This window comes from Mus caroli, unplaced genomic scaffold, assembly GCF_978045245.1.
Source record: "Mus caroli unplaced genomic scaffold, Mus_caroli_1 scaffold_2, whole genome shotgun sequence".
Lineage (NCBI taxonomy): Eukaryota > Metazoa > Chordata > Mammalia > Rodentia > Muridae > Mus > Mus caroli.
The window spans coordinates 89,883,675-89,904,954 of NW_028227257.1; the positions used below are offsets into that span (position 1 = coordinate 89,883,675).

Genomic DNA, 21,280 nt, shown 5'->3' on the forward strand with positions numbered 1-21,280 from the left:
AGGTGGACTCCAGAAAAATCAAATAACCCCGTTAAAAAATGGGGCTCAGAACTGAACAAAGAATTCTCACCTGAGGAATACCGAATGGCAGAGAAGCACCTGAAAAAATGTTCAACATCCTTAATCATCAGGGAAATGCAACTCAAAACAACCCTGAGATTCCACCTCACAGCAGTCAGAATGGCTAAGATCAAAAATTCAGGTGACAGCAGATGCTGGCGAGGATGTGGAGAAAGAGGAACACTCCTTCATTGTTGGTGGGATTGCAAGCTGGTACAACCACTCTGGAAATCAGTTTGGCGGTTCCTCAGAAAATTGGACATAATACTACCAGAGGATCCAGCAATACCTCTCCTGGGCATATATCCAGAAGATGTTCCAACCGGTAAGAAGGACACATGCTCCACTATGTTCATAGCAGCCTTATTTATAATAGCCAGAAGCTGGAAAGAACCCAGATGCCCCTCAACAGAGGAATGGATACAGAAAATGTGGTACATTTACACAATGGAGCACTACTCAGCTATTAAAAGGAATGAATTTATGAAATTCCTAGGTAAATGGATGCATCTGGAGGGCATCATCCTGAGTGAGGTAACATATTCACAAAGGAACTCACACAATATGTACTCACTGATAAGTGGATATTAGCCCAAAAACTTAGGATACCCAAGATATAAGATACAATTTGTTAAACGCATGAAACTCAAGAAGAACGAAGACCAAAGTGTGGACACTGTGCCCCTTCTTGGAATTGGGAACAAAACACCCATGGAAAGTTACAGAGATAAAGTTTGGAGCTGTGAAGAAAGGATGGACCATCTAAAGACTGCCATATCCAGGGATCCATCCCATAATCAGCTTCCAAATGCTGACACCATTGCATACACTAGCAAGATTTTGCTGAAAGGACCCAGATATAGCTGTCTCTTGTGAGACAATGCCGGGGCCTAGCAAACACAGAAGTGGATGCTCACAGTCAGCTATTGGATGGATCACAGGGCCCCCAATGGAGGAGCTAGAAAACGTACCCAAGGAGCTAAAGGGAACTGCAACCCCATAGGTGGAACATTATTATGAACTAACCAGTACCCCAGAGCTCTTGACTCTAGCTGCATTTGTATCAAAAGATGGCCTAGTCGGCCATCACTGGAAAGAGAGGCCCATTGGACTTGCCAACTTTATATGCCCCAGTACAGGGGAATGCCAGGGCCAAGGGGTGGGGGTAGGTGGGTGGGGGACTGGGGGGGGGAGTGTATTGGGGACTTTTTGGATAGCATTGGAAATGTAATTGAGGAAAACACCTAATTAAAAAAAAAAAAAAAAACCAACCAAACAAACAAAAAACACAATAGAACTTAAAGCCACAATAACTCCCTAAAGAATTAGAATTCACCAATTTACTGTGGTATCTGTTATAGTAAAAAGAAATGTTTTATTAAAAAAATTATCTATCCTGTTATATATTTATCCTGTTAAAAATTTATCCTGTTATATATCTATCATTACAAAAGTGCATACTAAGTAGCAAAGTAAAATGTGTACTGTTGAATGTAGCCCAAACAAAACAACAAAATCCAGAAAATTCCAGTTGAGTGCATGAGTTTCTCAAATGACTTGTGACAAAAGTGAGTTTATTCCAGTTTTTTCCTTCTGGACAGTCTTACGATGTCCCTCAGTGTGGCCTTACAACCATGGCAATCCTCTTGCTTCAGCCTCTGAATGCTGGGATTAAATATATATTACAAGCCCAGGCTTATTTAATTTTCATTAATCTTATTTCTTATTTACTTAGTATTTGTGTATGTTGTACCATGTGCCAGGTCACTCAGAGAACAATTTTAAGGAGGTTCTCTTCTACTGTGTATGTCCTAAAGATCTGATTCAGGTTGTCAGGCATGAAGGTAAGTATCTTTACCCACTAAGCCACTGTATCAGCCCTGTTATGAGAATTTCCACTGTGGAGAATGAGGGGTAGGGTCTCAGGCCTCAAATAGGGAAAGCTCAGCAGAGCCCAATCAGACTTCCAAGCAGGACAAAAACCTAGCCTGCGGAATGAGAGCTCCAATAAGTAGGGGAGACACATTCTGTCTGTTAGGATTACAGTAAGCCTGTGCAAGTGCTGCTACACAGAATGCACATTACCATGCCAAACGCACGACAAACGGCTATTTATTACTTGATTACACTATTGTATACATTCTGCATGCTTCAACTATAAACAACACCAGGATCTAGGTGGTGAACAATTATTTCTAAACATTAATTTCAACATAACAACTTCCTAACACACTAACACTTGCATTCCTTTTCAGGAATTTTATCTTCTTCACCTAGATTTTCCCTTAAACTTCCCTTTAATCCTTAGCACCCCCCGTTTCCCAATTTTCTAATTCATAGATCAGCACAAAGCCCAAGCACCCTTCGGACAACTTAATATGTTCAAAGTTGAAGTGGACTCAAACTTAATTTTGATATCCCAAAATTAATCCACAGAGAAAATTCACACACACTCATCCCCCCCCCCCCCCACTCATTTCATACCTGTCCTCGTTTTGGAGCATGCATATATATTCCTAGGTAGAGCCCCATGGTAGGGGAATACGCAAGCCGTAATTTATGTCCTGTTCCTGCAGTGAGCCGAAGGTCTTTGTTTACAGGGACATATTCCAGCATGTCAGCCACCATCAGGCACATTTGGTCCTACCCAAGAGAAGAGTTAATAGGTGATGTTCCAAGAATACTGAGGCTAAAAATACATCCTTAGCTTTTCAAAAAAAAAAAAAAAAGTCTGGCAGAGGCACATCCATTTAATCCTAGAATTTGGGAGGTAGAGGCAGTTGTATCTTTGTTAGTTCCAGGAGAGCCAGAGCTACACTGCAAGACCTTGTCTCAAATCAGAAAACACTACCAGCTTGAAAATCATCTTATCGACATGCATTAATTTTTTCATAATTTTATGTGTATGGATAGGTATCAGTGTACACCTATGTGCCCAGTGCCTTTGGAAACCAGAAGAAGGTGTTGGATTGCCTGGAAATGGAGTTACAGGCAGTTATGAGCCACCATATGGGTTCTGGGACTTGAACTACAACCCTCTGGAAGAACAGCCAGTGCTGTTAACTACTGTTAGCCAGGGACATCTCTTCAGCCCCAACATGGATTTTAATATGAGTTGTAGAGATTAAAACCACCTGTTAACTCCAGTTCCAGAGGATCTGGCACCTTTTCTGACATCCCCAGGCACCAAGGATACGTGAATTACACATATTTGCATTTAGGCAAAATAGTCATGCACATAAAATAAGCCTAAGGAAAAAACCGTGAAGCAGTTGTTGCAGTTAAGTGAAGAATATATCTCACATTACCTCTTTACTCATATAGGGCCCATAATTCTCAAAATAAAAAATAGGAAAATGTACAGAAAATGTTAATTCAAATGTCAAGATCTGAAAGTAAGTCATAACTTTCAACCCAAAGGATCTAATCACCTTTAAATGAGGCAGCAGGACTGACCTCAATCCTTCCCACTTCATACTCACATTTAACTGATGCCAACTGTTAGTGCTTACCTTGTAAGACCACATCCGAAGTTTATGATCCTGACACAGGGCAAAAATAAAGGCATCATGTTCCACACAATGAACAGCGAGACTCAGGGCACGATCAGAAGGCCCATGATCACCCCTAAAAACAAAGGGCGGGCTTTAGACTCTCACTACTGCAAATAAGCGGATCATTCGAATTTGTGATTTAAAAGGTAAAATAAGCCGGGCGTGGTGGTGCACGCCTTTAATCCCAGCACTCGGGAGGCAGAGGCAGGCTGATTTCTGAGTTCGAGGCTAGCCTGGTCTACAAAATGAGTTCCAGGACAGCCAGGGCTATACAGAGAAACCCTGTCTCAAAAAACAAACAAACAAACAAACAAAAAGCCCCCCCCCCAAAAAAAACAAAAACAAAAAATAAAAAAATCTCTTAAACTGGGCGTGGTGGAGCATGCCTTTAATCCCAGCACTTGGGAGGCAGAGGTAGGTGGATTTCTACAAAGTCTACAAAGTGAGTTCCAGGACAGCCAGGAATACAGAGAAACCCTGTTTCGAACCCCCCCCCCCGAAAAAAAAACCCCAAAAACAAACAAAAAAAGTAAATGGATATTCTTAGTAGAAAGAACATGATATCCACCTGCCTCCTAAACGCTAGGATTAAAGGTGTGTGCAACCACACTAGGCTATTAGATCTTTATAAAAATAACACTTTTTTTTTTTTTTTTTTTGGTTTTTCGAGGCAGGGTTTCTCTGTGTAGCCCTGGCTGTCCTGGCACTCACTTTGTAGACCAGGCTGGCCTCGAACTCAGAAATCCGCCTGCCTCTGCCTCCCGAGTGCTGGGATTAAAGGCGTGCGCCACCACGCCCGGCTAAAAATAACACTTTTTATTTGTGTATGTATGTCAGAGAGAGAGAGAGAACGAACGCAGGAGAGCGAGCACATCAGGGTTCATGTGTGAAGGTCAGAGGACATTCTGTGTGAGCTGGTTTTCTTCCCTCCAGCATGTGGCACATGCAATAGGCACACACTGGGCTATCTTGTATGCTCTACTTTAGCCATCTTCTAGAAACCTGAATTTGGTTAAGCCAGGACACAGCATGGAACTGGGGCACTGAAAATATAGAAGAATGGTGTCAAAGTGTGGGACTGCAAATGAGGCAGATTCTGGAGTCTTTTCTCAGGTAGACATCACACTATGCACTCTTCTGCTCACTGCAGAATATGCCGTGAAGTGCAGCTGGAAGTAGTAACACGGGATTACAACTTGAGCCCTTTGATTTCTTGCAGGACGTGACTTACTGCTGGGGTTAGTCTTGTGCACTGTGTATTCAGATGTTGAGTTCTGTGCCCCAAGATCAGGCTGCAGTCTGGACATGGGCACTATACTGTCCAATGTGCTATAAAGAATGCTCCCCAAGCCAGGTGTGGTGGCGCACGCCTTTAATCCTGGCACTTGGGAGGCAGAGGCAGGCGAATTTCTGAGTTTGAGGCCAGCCTGGTCTACAAAGTGAGTTCCAGGACAGCCAGGGTTATAAAGAGAAACCCTGTCTTGAAAAAAAGAAAAAACCAAAAACAACAACAACAACAGAATGCTCCCCAATAATCTGATTCATTATTTAAAGGTTTAGAGTTTGTGACTGGAGAGGAGAGAGAGGAAGGCAGGACTTGAGACTGAGTAGTGGGGTCTCTGCTAGGGACCATTAGGAGGAGGAGGAGGGGAGGAAGACGAGAGGAGAAGGAGGAGGCAGTGGTGGTTGTCATTAGTTGGGATGGACAAGGAGCACAGACAGCAGAGGCTACCCAGGAGACACTAACTTGGTAAGTTACAGGGCATTCATGTGGGTTTTAACAGTATGGAAGGAAGAACCTGCCCAGCACAGAAACAACAGCTTATTAATAAATTAGTGTTTCTGTGTCATTTTCTTGGAAGCAAAACAGGCAAAAGTGGGGTAGAAACTCCCAATAGATATTAAGATGCAAAAGGGGGTGTAGCACCTCCCAAAAATATTTATAGCAGTAACTTACCTTATAGCTGTGGGCATCCAGCCTGTGAGTAGTCGCTGCATCACGGAACTCTGTTTCAGCTCCACGACTGATGCTATCCCTGCAATGATACCCAAGAAGCCTCCTGATTTTAACTTAGAGAAACCCAATGCCATGAATGATGTGACTAAGAACGAGATCTTCATAATATATGACAGGCTTCTATGTTTTCTGTACCAACAAGATTCTTAAATGTACTTTTCTACATAAATCATACCTATAATACTTTCAGTCAGTATGAGATCCATAAAAATGGCATTTTTTATATTCTTAGGAGAAATGCCTTGCCATTTGCAGACAGCAACATATTCTTCCACTCAATAGAATCATTTCATATTTTCTTTCCTTTCCTTTTTTCTTTTTTTGGAGGTGGGGTGGGGATTGAGACAGGGTCTGTGTGTAGCCCTGGCTGTCCTTGAGCTCAGAGATATACCTGCCTCTGCCTCTGGAGTGCTGGGATTAAAGGCATGTGTCACCACTGCCCAGCCATCTCATATTTTCTTAATCACTGGGTACTTCTCATGTGGCAGTAGTTCTAGGTGTTAGAGATTCACTAGTCAATAAACTGCTCTCATGAAACTTAACATTTTATTGTTGGAGGATGAGAGAAGCAGGGAGTTAAATTAATAGTGAAAAAGACAAAAATGAGTATTGCTGGCATGTCTGTGAAGGGAAGGCTGGATTTCCAAAAGGATGGTCAAAGAAGACCTCAATGTGGAGATAGAATCAAGAACTAAAAACATTAGGGGGAATTAAAATGTAGGAATATGCCTCATGCCTTTAAAGAACTACAAAAGGGGCTGGAGAGATGGCTCAGTGGTTAAGAGCACTGACTTGACTACTATCCCAGAAGTCCTGAGTTCAATTCCCAGCAACCAGATGGTGGCTTACAACCACCTTGTAATGGGATCGGATGCCCTCTTCTGATGTGCCTGAAGACAGCTACAGTGTACTGATATAAAGTAAGTTAATTAAAAAACTACAAAAGGGCACGTAGCTGGTAGAGAGGGCAAGGGGGGAAAGAGAGGACAAGCTTAGAGACAACAGTGAGGCCCTCACTGTGAGCCAAGTATACACTGTGAGCCAGGGGCAACTCACATTATAATGAGCACTGTGATAACATGATCTAACAGGATCCAATCTCTTTGTTTTTTAAAATGTATTTACATATATGGGTGCTTTGCCTGCACATGTCTATGCACACCACCTCCATGCCTGATGCCCTTGAAGTCCAGAAGAGGACCCCAGATCCTGCGGAGCTCGAGTTACAGACAGGCATGCCCTGGAATGTGAATGCCTTAGAGCAGAAAAGCAGCCAGAGCTTTTTAACTTCTAAGACAGCTTTCTAGTCCCCAAACCAATTTTTTCAGGCTGGCCTCGAACTCAGAAATCCGCCTGCCTCTGCCTCCCAAGTGCTGGGATTAAAGAAAGGCGTGCGCCACCACTGCCCGGCCCAATTATTGTTTGCTTTTGTTTTTTAAGACAGGGTTTTTCTGCATAGTGCTAGGTGTCCTAGAAGTCACTCTGTAGACCAGGCTGGCCTCAAACTCACAGAGATCCACCTGCCTCTGCCTCCTGAGTGCTGGGATTAAAGGTGTGCACCACCACTGTTTGATTACTAATGTCTAATATATCAGTCTGCCCAAGAAATTCCAGAAATGGAGATATTTAGGACATTATAATGCAGGCAAGAGACAGTGGTGACTTAGAACAGGGATCAGCTATCAAATTTGGTCCCAGAACTCATTTGTTTTAAATATACTACTTCAACATGAGGGTGGGAGAATTAGTAATCTCTGTTAGACTCAGAATAGGCTACTTATATATTTCTGTGTCCCCATACCCAGCTCCATTCTGGTTCCTCGTCCACTGAATAAAGAAAGGTGAAGCAGCAGAGACTGAGCAAGCAATAATGAAAGCAGAAATAGTACAGATGGAACCCTGCACTGTTGATAGACGGGACTGAATGTCGGTTTCAATGTTGATGGCTGAGTCATGCTCAGTTCCCATACTTACCAGGTACGTCATAAGGAGGCAGCTTAAGAATGAAGATGCCGCCAGAAGCAGATGGTAGAGCAAACAGAGCCTCCCCATCGCTGCTAAGCCAGGCTGCAGACGTGGTGGAACCCGGGGACAGCCCAGGTACTGACGGAATTAACTGAGAGTTGCAAGGATCTCTGAAATCAACTTTTCCAATGTCAGTAAATATGGACTGCATCTGACTTTCAGTTACCAGCTCCTATAATGGAAAAGAATATTTTGAAACAATCTGAATTTTTTTGTTCCTTTCAATTTCTAAAAATGTTTATTGAAAAAGATGTTGAGGGGTTGAGAGGATAGCCCAGTGGCTATAAGCACCTGTGACTCTATTTGATAGAGGACCCGGGCTTTGTTCCCTGCAACTACATAGTGGCCCACAATTGCCTGTAACTCCAGTTCCAGGGGATCTGATGCCCTCTGACTCCTGCAGACACTGCATGTATGTGGTGTACTTACATAATGCAAACAAAACAGTCACACACGTAAGATAATCTTAAAAACAAATTGTTGAGGACAAGACAAAAGCTTCCTCTCCTCCCTGCCAGTCAGGCTGTCGTGTAGCCCAGGTTGGCCATGAACTTCCTCTGTACAGCTGAGACTGCTCTGAGACCTGAAATTCTCCTTCGTCAGACTGTTATTGGGATTATAGATGTGTACTGTAGTACCTAATGAAAACTATGTTTCTGAAAGAAAAAAAACCATTTTATCAACTTAAAATGTCTGATCTTTTATTATTCAGTCAGGGTCTCATAAAGCCCAAGCTGGCTGTGAACCCCAGCATGGTCTTAAAGCCTAGTCTGTCTACTTTCATCTCATAATTAGTGGGATTATGAGGCTTGAACCCAAGGCTTTGGTTATACTAGGCAAGTACTCTGTGACTGAATAACATCTCCAACTTAATTATTTCAAACAATAACTATAAAGTATGCTTTGTAAGGGTTAACAAGAACTCTATTTTTTCCCATTTCAAAGAAGTCATTGCAATCTTCAATCTGTGATATCATAATATGGAAAACAAGTTATTGCACACAACAATCAACTTACACTTCTGTACATACGGGAAGGGTGTGGTAAAATTAATCTGTGCACTGTCTGATTGGTTAATATTAAGATTATCACATGATTGTGAGTCTCAGAGACATGAACCCCACCGGGTAAGATGTTGTAATTTTGGAATTTTAGGCGAACAGCATTATTCAACAAATTTAAGTCCAGTGATTCTTCCACCAGCTCCAATGTATCCCCAGAAGTCTTCCTGTTAAAACAAAAACAGATTTGTTTACAGTTTTTTTTTCTCAATGACTGCTGCAATAAAATGTATAAAAGCATATAAATGAACTCTGCCAATTTGAAAAGATTAGACAATTCAACTTGGACCCACACCCTTTTCAGGGTCTCCCTACAAAGATTTGCCTGCCCCTGCCTCCTGAGTGCTGGGATTAAAGGAGTGCAACACCATGTCTGGCTTGGACCACATTTCTTTTTTCTTTTTTTTTTTTTAAATGAGGTTTTTTTTTTAAAAGATTTATTTATTTTTATTATATGTAAGTACACTGCAGCTGTCTTCAGACACTCCAGAAGAGGGACTCAGATCTCATTACGGATGGCTGTGAGCCACCATGTGGTTGCTAGGATTCAAACTCTGGACCTTCGGAAGAGCAGTCGGGTGCTCTTACCCACTGAGCCATCTCACCAGCCCTGGACCACATTTCTATTTAAGAATATATTATATAGATTTATAAAACACAGTATAACAAAAATCTAACTCTTACTATGGTAATAGTAAATATACTTCCCATTTCCTTAACCCTTAATTCTATATAAAAATTAAACACCCATCCTTTGTACAGGAGTGAGGTATTCATGCACACTCTATCACCAAACAAAATTGTTCCTAAAATACTAAGCACATTTCCTTTTTCTATTATCTTTTGACACTTTGAAAAACAGCACTTTGTGAGTTTTGCACTTTCTGTATAAGGGTCATTATTTCTTAATATTCTTAAAAAACATGAAGGTGGACATATCAAGGTTCGTCTTTTCACTACCTAAAACTAGTCCAGCTTCCTTGTCCTCTTCAGAGAGAGCGGATGAACGGCAGTAAGCTCTCAGAGAGCAGAGAAAGTGTCAAGTATACTTAGATACCTTAGCAAAAGTGTCTGAATCAGAGCTGACATTCATAAATGCTGTCTGATAAGATACAAATGCAACTGGCAGCAGGAAGGTGGGGTGGGGGTCGGGCTTTGTTTAAATCCAAGTTGCAACACAGGAAACAAACTGTTGTGCTGAGAGTCATCAGTCTGACTTTAGATTCATATAATTCTAATTACCCTCTACTGCCTGTGCTGTCCTTTGTGCCTCACAGACGCTGACGCTTTCTCTTACTCTGCAAAGTATTTCTTACTTTCGCCTTCTACTCGCTGGTCTATGTCTACATGTAGTCTGGATCTTGAATGTCTTCCAAAGTCTTACATGTTAAAGGTTTAGTCCTCAGGGCACTACTAGGACGTGGTAGGATCTTAAGAGGCGAGGCCGGGAAGTCCATAGGAAGAAGAGATCAATTCTGGAGTAGGACCTCTAAAAAGTGTGAACCAAAATGACCTTTATTCTTAGACCCTAGCTGCCTCAACACCTGCAAATCCAACTAGCCATAAACTGCAAACACCCAAGAAAACAAACACACAACCTGTTTGTACCTCGACTCTTTTATTTTTCTCACCATCTTCCTATACACTGTGTTAACATCATAGAAAGCCATCAAAAGTGGGCTAGAAAGGAACTAAAGTATGTTGGTCATGCAGATTATATGCAAATACTATGCTCTTTAAAAGTACGAAGATGATTTTTAGGCTGTAGTATCTGCAGAGGTGCTGGAACCAGTTCCCTAGATACAGATGAACAGTGATGGCATTTCTGCTTTATCCTTAGGGTCCTTTTCTTTATTTTATTTTTAAAAAGGATTTATTTTTTTATTTTACTTATGAGTACACTGTAGTTGTCTTCAGACACACCAGAAGAGAGCATCAGACCTCATTATAGATGGTTGTGAGCCACCATGTGGTTGCTGGGATTTGAACTCAGGACCTCTGGAAGAGCGGACAGTGCTCTTAACCCCTGAGCCATCTCTCCAGCTCTATGGTCCTAATAACTTGCTGTGATCACACTGACTTCAGAATGATAAAATGAACTTTTCTTGAAGCAATAATCAAGACTAAATTTTAAATTAAAAAGCCAACCAACTTTTTCTCCTTAACTTTTAGCTTTTAGTTTTATCCCCCTGCTCCTCTTGAAGAAAAAAAAATTTTTTTTATTAATACTGTTCTAGCCAGCTGCAATATGATGGCCCATATCTTTAATACCAGCACTCTGGAGGCAAAGGCAGACAGATCTTTGTGAATTAGAAGCCAGCTTGGCTACATGGTAAGTTCCAGCTAGGAATACACAGTGCGACCTTCTCTCCACCTGACTCACTCACACTCACTCTCTCTCTCTCTCTCTCTCTCTCTCTCTCTCTCTCTCTCTCTCACACACACACACACACACACACACACACACACACAGAAAGCTAACAATTCTGGGGCTAGAAGGATGGTTTAATAATTAAGAGCCCCAGTTGCTCCTTCAAAAGATTCAGGTTTGAATCCCAGCACCCACATGACAGCTCACAACCACCCATAACTCCAATTTCAGGGACCCAGACAACCTCTTCTGGTCTTCAACAGTACCAGGCATGCGTGTGGTGCACATAAACACACACAGATAAAACACTCATACATACGAGCTATGCCGCGGCTTTATCATTTCAAATTCCCTTCATTTTCCTTGTCCAATTTATTTGGCTTCTTTCAAGTATGTATCAAGTGTCATTAACCAACTGTCCCTTGATAATGACGGGAGACATCCCACCTAATGTTTCTTCTCTTGACTCAGATTACTGATATTCAGCCCTTTAGCTCTGGATTGATATCTTTGGTTCATGTAAATTGTGGTGACTGACTTTATACAACAGAGGAAAGAAAAATAAAGTTATGCATGAATCTAGGCTTTTCTATTCATAAGAGTACAAGTTCTAAAAATCTATTGATCCTTACTGAGGGACAGATAACCTACAGGAAATAGCTTAAAGCAGTATAAAAAAAATCAGCAAGAACATTTTGTGTTGCTATTCTTAAAAAAAAAAAAAAAGGACAAAAATTACTCATGGCAGGTCATACAATTTAAGAAATAACAATACATACTGTGATGGTTTGATTATTAAGAATGGTTCCCATAGATTGATATATTTGAAAGCTTAGGGCATGGTGTTAGAAGGTGTAGCCTTGTTGGAAGAACTGCCACTGGACTCAGCTATGAGGTTTCAGAAGATTGAGCCAGACCCAGTGGCTCACTCCTTCATTCTTCGGTCTGCTGATCCAGATGTAGAATTCTCAGGCACCTCTCTAGCACTACGTCTGTCTGTGTGCCCCCCTGTTTCCCACCAAGATGATCATGAACCAACCATATGAACCTGTAAGCAAGCCTCAATTAAATGCTTCCCTTTATAAGAGGTGCTGTGGCCATGGTGTCTCTTCACAGCAACAGAAACCCTAAGACACAAAACATACTATGCTTAAACAAGGCCAGACCTTCCACAGGATTTGTGAAGATTCCTCCAAGGTGCCGGAGTCTCTTTCCATCACGTTACCAACCTCTGCATCCTTGTCCCCAAAACCAGGTCTCCTTCAGTTAAAGTACTGATCTTGGCTTTCTCAGAGTGGAATTCTTTATGCATCCTCTCTCCTCCTTTCATTCTTTCTTTGATACTCACATTCTTGGTACCCTGGATTCCCTCCTAACCCAGCTCTCAAGGTCTGTCTGTCTATTCCCTTCCATGGTGTCTACTTGATCCTTCTTTGCCCATGCTTAGCTAACTTTTTTGATCCTTCGGATCTCAGTTTAACTGACTTTCAATACCCTCCTCTTTCCTCCCAATACCATCTGATTGTCCCATTAGCTTCTTGTAGTCCATAGACTTTTCTCTGGGGCATGAAAATCTGTATTTATATATCTATATTATATCATTAGTTTAATATCCTTTGTGTGTGAAATCGGCACAACACAAGTGGCACCCACTATATATGTCTACTATTATACTGCTACAATATCTTGCATCATTTCCTAGTACTCAGCACCAAGTGTGACATGTATAAGCTTAATCTCATCAACAGAATTAAGGTTGAAAGCCTATAATGACATTTTGAATCAATGGCTAAAATGGGTCTTCAGTGTTGTATCTCAACTATACTCTTTTTGTTTTTATCCAGGTACGAGAATACTTCCAGAACTGATTCTGACATGAACATGAGACACCGGTTCTCTGCTAGTGTGCGGATTACTGCTAGACGTAGTAACTTGGAACAGGCACAGATATTTATACATCAGACAACCCTCCATCTCTGAGGGGAAAGGGAAAACGCAGCACTTACCAATGAATGAACCTGTTCCTGGTGATGGAGAACAACTTGCCACTTTCCACATAATAGAAGCCACCAGCGCTCTCACTATACTTCACCGTTCCAAACGCGGCACTTGCACTCCCTACAAAATGAATGTGGTGGGCTTGCATGCGCGGTTCTCTGGGGGATGACAGGCACTGAAGAGTGCGGAGGAGCAGCGTGCAAGGGACTGACAGTGCATATAATAGTGAGTGGAAAAGGGAGGAAGAAGTCAGGCACAGGACAAGCTGTGATGGTGCACAGGCTTCAGGCATGTGGACTTGGATCCACCAGGGGAGACCAAAGGCCTACTTGGGGAGCCCGAGGGAAAGCAGTGGCTCCCATTCTCCCAAGCCCTTTCCGTACCAATGTCGCAGACTGTGAATTCCCGAAAGTGCCTGGGCCTTTCGCGTTCAGCTCCGCTCAGTTCCACGAAGCTCCGTTCCAGGGATCCCGCCGCCGCCATCTTCCCGCCGTCGCCGCGAGGCCTGACGGGACAAGGGCGGGTCACGTCGGGTCGTCACTTCCGGGGGTGTGGCGCGAGGCGGGACTATGTGTGTGTGTGTGTTTGTGTGTGTGTGAGACTATGGCTGCTTGAGGTTGGAGGCTCATCTGCGGCTTTTCACCGCGAGAATGAGGCTGACGCGGGAAGAGGATGCCTCGACTCGCGGTCATTCGGAGCGGCCGGCGACAGGCGGCGGCGGCGCCCTTTTCCCGACGGCCTCGAGCAGGGGCGGGGCTGTGCGTGTTTTCATTTTGAAAAGCGAGCGCGGGCGGGGAAGAGGCCTGATGGGCACACTCCCAGCTAGCGGTAACCTTCCCCTCCGTTAGAGCGTTGGCGTGTAAGTTGTTACCCAGCCTCTTCATCGTTCAGCGAAACAAGGAGGAAAAGTAAATGGAAGGAGGGATTCTTTGTGTTGGCATTTTTGTGAAACTTTTTCTTTACACACCCACATATACATGTATGTATTGAGATGTCAGCTCAGGTTGGGCCTCGAACTCTGATCCTCCCGCCCCAACCTCCGGAGTACTAGGATTACAGATACTTGCCACCCTGAGCGACACAGGTCCGATGCGTTGAATTAAACATTAATGCCGCAACCTCCTTGAAGTTATCGAAAATACAGTACAATTTGCAAACGTGCAAGGAATTGTTTTTGAATTTCTCTCTGGGATCGGTATTCTCTGGAGGTTGAAGATTGATCATTCAGAGCCAGCTTGGGGCTACATAGTGAGACTTTGTAAATGAATGAGTAAATAAATTAAACTACAACTTCAGACTTACAGCTGAACATGTTCCTTGCCAACTCCATCAGAATCACAACATTGCTCAGTTCCATAATTCTGCCCCAGCAATTGCATTTCCCTTGACCATTTATTGCCTTAATGACTATTTCGTGATTGTCACTGCCTACACCTCTCTCACCCCTACTCTTTTTTTTTTTAAGTGTATTTATTATTATATCTAAGTACACTGGAGCTGTATTCAGATGCACCAGAAGAGGGCGTTAGATTTCATTACGGATGGTCATGTGGTTGCTGGGATTTGAACTCAGGACCTTGGGAAGAGCAGTCGGTGCTCTTAACCGCTGAGCCATGTCTCCAGCCCTCACCCCAACTCACTCTTAGCTTACTATGAAGTCGGCCGAGTGGGCATAGTGGCACACTGACAGCAGCTTTTGGAAGCAAGTAGATCAGGAGTTCAAGATTATCCTCCAATATATGTCAAGATCAAGGCCAGCCTGAGGCTGCCTGAAAATCTGGCTCAAATCAAACAAAAAGCAGCTTTTAATCCCAGCACTCAGGAGGCAGAGGTAGGTGGGTTTCTGTGAGTTAAAGGCCAGCCTGCATAACAGAGTGAGTTCCAGGACAACCAGGGCAACAGAAACTATCTTGACGCCCCCATTCCTCACAAAAGAAGACAACTTGCCCTGCAACCATATTTTCCTACCAGCAATTATAGCCTTATGCTTCTGTTTTTATACATTGAACTGTGTCTGAGCTTATAGAAAGACACCCTCCTTACCTCAACCTTCGGTCTATTCCTCATTTTAGCACCTTTAATTTTTCCATTTTTACTAAATTACTCCTCTAAATCTCACTAAGATAGAGTCTCCCTAGAGCCCTGCTAACCCCTGTCCTTCTGTACTTGGCGAAAGGGAGTTGTGTCTGCACCCAGTGGATGCATCTCAGTGGATCAAGATGAAGCCTAAGGTCCTGGTCCCTTGCTTCCATCTAGGTCCATCCTGGTCAATTTCAGTTCAATTTTCTCTGCCTAATCCTGCTTTCTTCACTCCCCTAGCAATGCTGTTCTGTGAGCACACTGTGTGCTCCTTCCTGTGTGCAAATCTCTGCTTCAGAGCCTTTTTTTGAGGGGAAGCTCACTCTCTCTCTCTCACACACACACACAATTTTAAAAATATATATATTTTAAAGATTACCTGTTGTGTGGCTCGGTGGCACACATTTTGAACCCCAGCACACAGGAGGCAAATGCAGGTAGATCTCTATGAGTTTAAGGCCAGCCTGGTCTACAGGGTGAATGAGATATGTTTTGGGGAACTTGATGTTAGTGTCATTTCCCCCACGTATTAAAAATCTCTATCAAGGCAGAAAGAATGCAAGATGAACGGGAAGGTGTGCTGTAAGGACACTGCCTCCTGGACACAGCATGGTGGCTGCTCTCGTGAGATCATAACTGTGGTTACCTACACAAAAGACAGGGCCTGTCAACATTCCATGGTGGGGGTTGGACTAGGAGGCCCCATCCCTTTCTGAGGAGCCGTAGGTAAAGTCAGTGGCTGCTGTGAGGGAGGAGTAATTTTCTTCAGTGGTGTATTTGCTGGTTAGTTGCCGGTGCTCCTATAAATAAGACTCCCTCCCATGCTCATTAAAACAACTCTAATTAAACCCAGTGGGTCACAGATAGAGAAAAGACATGAAAGTGGAAGAGGAACTAGTTGGGAAGAAGAGCAAAGGATGGTGATGGGGGTCCATGATGAAGCTGGGAATAGTGGCCCACACCTGTCATCCTGGGTACTTGGAAGGTGGAGGCATTCTAGGCTAGTCTCAGCAACATAGTAAGTATGAGCGCCACCTAGGTTACATCAAATCCTGTTTCACAGACATAGACAGAAGATTTTATTAGAGTATGTGTTTGCTTTTTTATTAATGTTATTCATTTTACAAATGATGGACATCATATGACATTTTTATACATGTACTTTAGCCTACTTTGTTCACATTCACCTGTTAGCAAATCTTGTCCTCCCTTTCCCTCTTACTGTTCCCCTTCCTCTTCCCAGATAATAGTCCTCCGCTCCCCTTTTATGTCATGTATACATATATTTAAATCTATATTTTGCATTTCTTGTGTGTCTTCCTTTATTAATAATAATGATGATCCCCAACGTAACCATTTTCATTCAAATGACATGATTTTCTTCTTGTTTATGGCTGAATAGAACTTTAGATGTGGTGTTTTCCAAGCTTCAAGCTGTCTTTGACCTTTGGTTCATGTTACAGTAAATTCAAGGTGAATTGCAGTAAGTTAACAGTAACACTTTACATTGCCCAAACTTAGTGACTTTTTTTGGGTGGTAATTCAATGGAAGTTATTGAATTATTCAGTGGATTAATTTCTTTCAATGGAAATTAGTGTTATTTCTCAGTGAGCACCTTCAATGTAATTACTTTATTTCGGGTTCCAGGAATGTGGTTTCCTGTCATTTGGCCAGTGACTTTCAAAAGTGATAATAGCAATGACTCGAGATCTAGCCACAGTGCACAGGGCTTATTTTTTCTATTTCTTTAGATTTTTAAATATTGGCTTTTATCTTCATGCTGTTCTATTAATCATAGTAACTAGCTTTCCAGTTCCTGGAAGCATATTGGTTTATCCCACACTTATTTTTTCAGTCTTGATTGCATGTTGGGCACTGGGTTATAATGATCCCCCAAAATAGGCTAAGCAGCCAGATACCTTGTCTTTCTTGTTTTTTGAGACAGAGCTTCTCTGTGTATCCCTGGCTGTTCTGTAACTCCCTCAGTAGACCAGGCTGGCCTCGAACTCAAATCCACCTGCCTGCTGCCTCCTGAGTGCTGGATTAAATGTGATTCTCCACCACCCAACTAAAATACCTTTAAACACCACAAAATTTTCAAGTTTTCTGCTTTTGAGTTTCTCTCAGTTTAGTGGGGGTTGCAAAGGGGAAGTAGAGATAATGGTAAGATATGGTAATTATTATACAAGATAGTTACAGTAAAGATATGGCTGAAATATCACAGGACAACCAGGCAAGCAGTGTCTGAGTTGCCTGGGTCATGGTCTAAAGATGTTTCCTTTCTTCCTGAACACTTTGCACTAATGCTAACAACTGTCTTTCCTTACAGCTCAGTGCTGAAAGAACTGAATACATCCTTTGTTTTCTTGTTTCTTTATTTGCCAAGGTCTCAGTATACAGCCCTGGCTTCCCTGAAACTGACTCTGTAGAGCAGGCTGGCTTCGAACTCAGAGCTTTACCTGTCTGTGCTTCCCGAGTGTCAGGATTAAAGGCATGAGCCACCATGCCCTGCTATAGATTCCCATTGTAGGTTTTACATTTTATGAATATGAAATGGCTCTGCAGGTAAAAGGCCTACTATGTAGGCCTGATGACCCATGTTCATACCTCAGAATCCGTGTAAAGGTTAAAAAAAGAGAATTGACTCTTACAAATTGTCCTCTGACCTCCACATGTGAGCTGTGGCATAATGGATTTATCTCAGTGGTAGAGCGCTTGCCTAGGTTCGGTCCTCAGCTCTGGGGAAAAAATTATAATTAATATGTTTTATTATATAATTTATAATTCTTCTAAATAATTCATTCCTTTTTTACTGTATGTGTTAATTCCTGCATGTGTACATATGGACCATGTACATGCCTGGTACCTTAGGAGGTGAGAAGAGGGAATTGGATCACTTGGAATTGGAGTTACAGGCAGTTGTGAGATACCATATGCGTGCTGGGAATGGAACCCAAGTACTCTGAAGAGCACTGAGGGATCCTAACTGCTGAGCCATCTCTACAGCCCTATAATAACAAGTTTTATTAACACATGTCTGTCTGTCCGTCTGTCTGTCCGTCCGTCTGTCCGTCTATTTGTCTATCTATTTTTATGTGTATGGGTGTTTTGCTTGTCGTGTATCAAGTATCCTGCTGGCCAAAGAATCCACAAGAGGGCATCAGATCCCCTGGCACTGGAGTTACAGACATTGTGAGTCTCCACACAGGTTCTGGGAATCACACTTGGGTCATCTGGAAGAGCAGCCAGTGCTCTTAACTGCTGAGTCAAAAAAATAAAAAGTAAAAATACAAAAAGGAGTATAATTTTAGGGACAAAGGGGGCAGCTCAGTGGTGGAGTGCCTGCTTTATATGCATAAGCCCTGGTTGTTGTTGTTACTATTTATTGTTTTGCATTTTTGAGACAAGGTCTCATTATATAGTCTAGGCTAGCCCAGAACTTAGTATGTAGATCAAGCCCTGAAATGTGCTTGCCTCTGACTCTTAGGTCCTCAGATCAAAAGCCTGTACTATGAGGTTAGAGAGATGGCTCAGTGGTTAGGAGCACTGACTGCCCTTCCAGAGGTCCTGAGTTCAAATCCCAGCAACCACATGGTGGCTCATAACCATCTGCAATAGGGTTGATGCCCTTTTCTGGTATGTCTGAAGAGAGAAATGGTGTACTCATATACATAAAATAAAAATAAATCTTTAAAAAATCCTATACTATCATAACTGGCTAAGAGTTTTATTTTAGCAGTGTATATAATAGGAGAAGAAGAAGCAAGAAAATCAGGATTTCAAAGACAGCCTGACTACATAGTGAGTTTGAGGCCAACTTGGGATATATTAGATCCTATCTAATATTTTAGAAATCAAGTCTTTGTAAATAGTTCTTAAAAATTAAATATTTTGGAGGGACTGAGTGTTATGGCAGGACTCAGCTTTGGTTCCCAAAACCCACATAGTGGCTTACAACTGCCTATATCTGTAGTCCCAGGGGATCCAATACCCTCTTCTGGCCTCTTAGGTTTTCTGAACACATGTGGTACACATACACTGACAAAGGTACATACACATAAAAATAAATAACTTTTTATTAAAGTAGATTTGACCTCATTATATAAAGCCTTAATTGAGGTGAACAACAAAGAATATTGTTTGTTGTTGTTGTTTTCTAGAGTTTCTCTGTGTAGTTATGTATGTCCTGGAACTCACTCTGTAGGCTGGCCTCGAACTCAGAGATCATCCTGCCTCTGCCTCCCCAGGGCTGGGATTAAAGGTGTCTGCCATCACTGCCAGATACAATATTGCTTACAGAGAGTAGAGGTCAGTAGAAAGTTCCGTCCTGGAGCTATCAGGCTGACATTGTAGGTGCACAGTAACTGCTCTGACATGGAGTCTAGAATCTTTCAGTTCTCCCCAGGAAACCCCTAGTGCATAACCCTGCAGAGGGAACTTCTTTTAAAAAGAGAAATTGTGAAAGAAGTGAAGTATGTCCCTGCTCTCACTTCTGCTTTCCCCTTGACCTTTTTCTCACTTGTCATAGAATATTTTCCATAAATTTCAAGGTGTTGCATGTTGTTCCACAATTAATTGATTTTCTTATTTTATTATTTTTTTAGAGTAGGCAGAGTGAACATGAATTTATTAAGGATGAAAAGTGGAGAAAGAACTTCTGTGATTTGGAGGGGCTCAAGGGGTGAATATTGGAATGCTACCTTTATATATTTACAAAATCAGTTCGCATAGGCTGGACAAGGTGAGCAGCACTCGGGAGACAGAGACAGGTGGATCTCTCTGAGTTCAAGGCCAGCCTGGTCTACATAATAAGTTCTAAGTATAGCAAAGTCTACATAATAAGACACTGGTTTTGTTCATTTTATACAATAATGTAATCCACAGAATCAGGGAAAAAATTGTTTCTTGAGTTCCCTGAGATGGCTTTGCCTATCAAAGCCTGCTCTAGTATACTTGGAAATGACCTGACACTAATGTAAGTGATGATATACACAAGCTTAATCAATTGCCTTTCCTAGAGGGACAGGAGCCTCGTAGCCCTTCCCATCCTTGTTTCTCTTGCTAGTGAGTTTTGGGTGTCCTTTCTCATTGGGTGTCCATACAGGATCTATCAGTTGAGTGTAAGGCATTTACTATCTATTTTTGAGAGTAGCACTTAAGGGTGAAAGCACCAACAAGAAGCATGATTTGAGTCAGGCAGTGGTGGCACACACCTTTAATCCCAGCGCTCCAGAGGAAAGGAAGGTGGGTCTCTGAGTTTGAGGTCAGCCTGGTCTACAGAGCAAGTTCCAGGACAGTCAGGGCTACACAGAGAAACTCTGTCTTGAAAAATAAGAAAGAAAGAAAAGAAGAGAAGAGAAGAGAAGAGAAGAGAAGAGAAGAGAAGAGAAGAGAAGAGAAGAGAAAAGAAAAGAAAAGAAAGAAAGAGAAAGAAAGAGAAAGAAAGAGAAAGAAAGGGAAGAAAGAAAGAAAGGGAAGAAGGAAGGAAGATGTATAGGTAGCCTTAAGGTATTAACTAAGCAGTTATTGAACTAAGATTTACATTGATCTCAAAGAATAAAATAAAAGTAACCAGGTAGGTAGCTCAATGGGTGGGGATGCTTGCAGTGCAGGCTAGAGAAACTGAGTCTGGTCTTGGCAATTCATGGTGGAAGAAGGGAACCAACTCCTGAAAGGTGTTCACTGACATCCATACATCATTTTGACACATGTGCAAGCTTGTACACACACACACATAACACACACACACATATACAAAGAACAATTCAGCCTGGAAAGTTGGTTCACCTTTTAATCCCAGTATTTGGTGGACAGAGGCAGGTAGATCTCTATGAATTTGAGACAAGTATGGTCCACATAGCAAGACTCAGGCTATCTAGGGCTATAAGGTGAGAGACCTTGTGTTAAACTAACCAATTAACCAGCCAACCAACCAACCAAAATAAAAATTCATACAGGCATGGAGCAATAGTTTAGCAGTTAGTCATAGTACCCAGGTTCAATTCCCAGCACCCACACCACTGGTAGCACCAGTTCTAGGGGATTTGATACCCTCTTCTAACTTCTAAGGGCACCAGGCATGCATGGTGCACATGCATACATGCAGGCAAACAC

At 42.3% G+C, this 21,280-nt stretch overlaps 1 protein-coding gene across 1 annotated transcript in view; it reads right to left on the reverse strand.

Annotated features, from left to right (window-relative positions):
- Nup160 (nucleoporin 160) overlaps window positions 1-13,581 on the reverse strand; it is a 63,083-nt gene extending 49,502 nt beyond the window's left edge. The window contains exons 1-7 of the mRNA XM_021183053.2: window positions 13,470-13,581; window positions 13,095-13,206; window positions 8,674-8,884; window positions 7,606-7,828; window positions 5,572-5,650; window positions 3,573-3,687; window positions 2,545-2,703 (exon numbers count right to left, since the gene is read on the reverse strand). Coding sequence (XP_021038712.1) covers window positions 2,545-2,703; window positions 3,573-3,687; window positions 5,572-5,650; window positions 7,606-7,828; window positions 8,674-8,884; window positions 13,095-13,206; window positions 13,470-13,569 — 999 coding nt within the window. The 5' untranslated portion in view covers window positions 13,570-13,581. The remainder of the gene's footprint in view (window positions 1-2,544; window positions 2,704-3,572; window positions 3,688-5,571; window positions 5,651-7,605; window positions 7,829-8,673; window positions 8,885-13,094; window positions 13,207-13,469) is intronic.
- Between the last annotated feature and the right edge of the window lie 7,699 nt (window positions 13,582-21,280).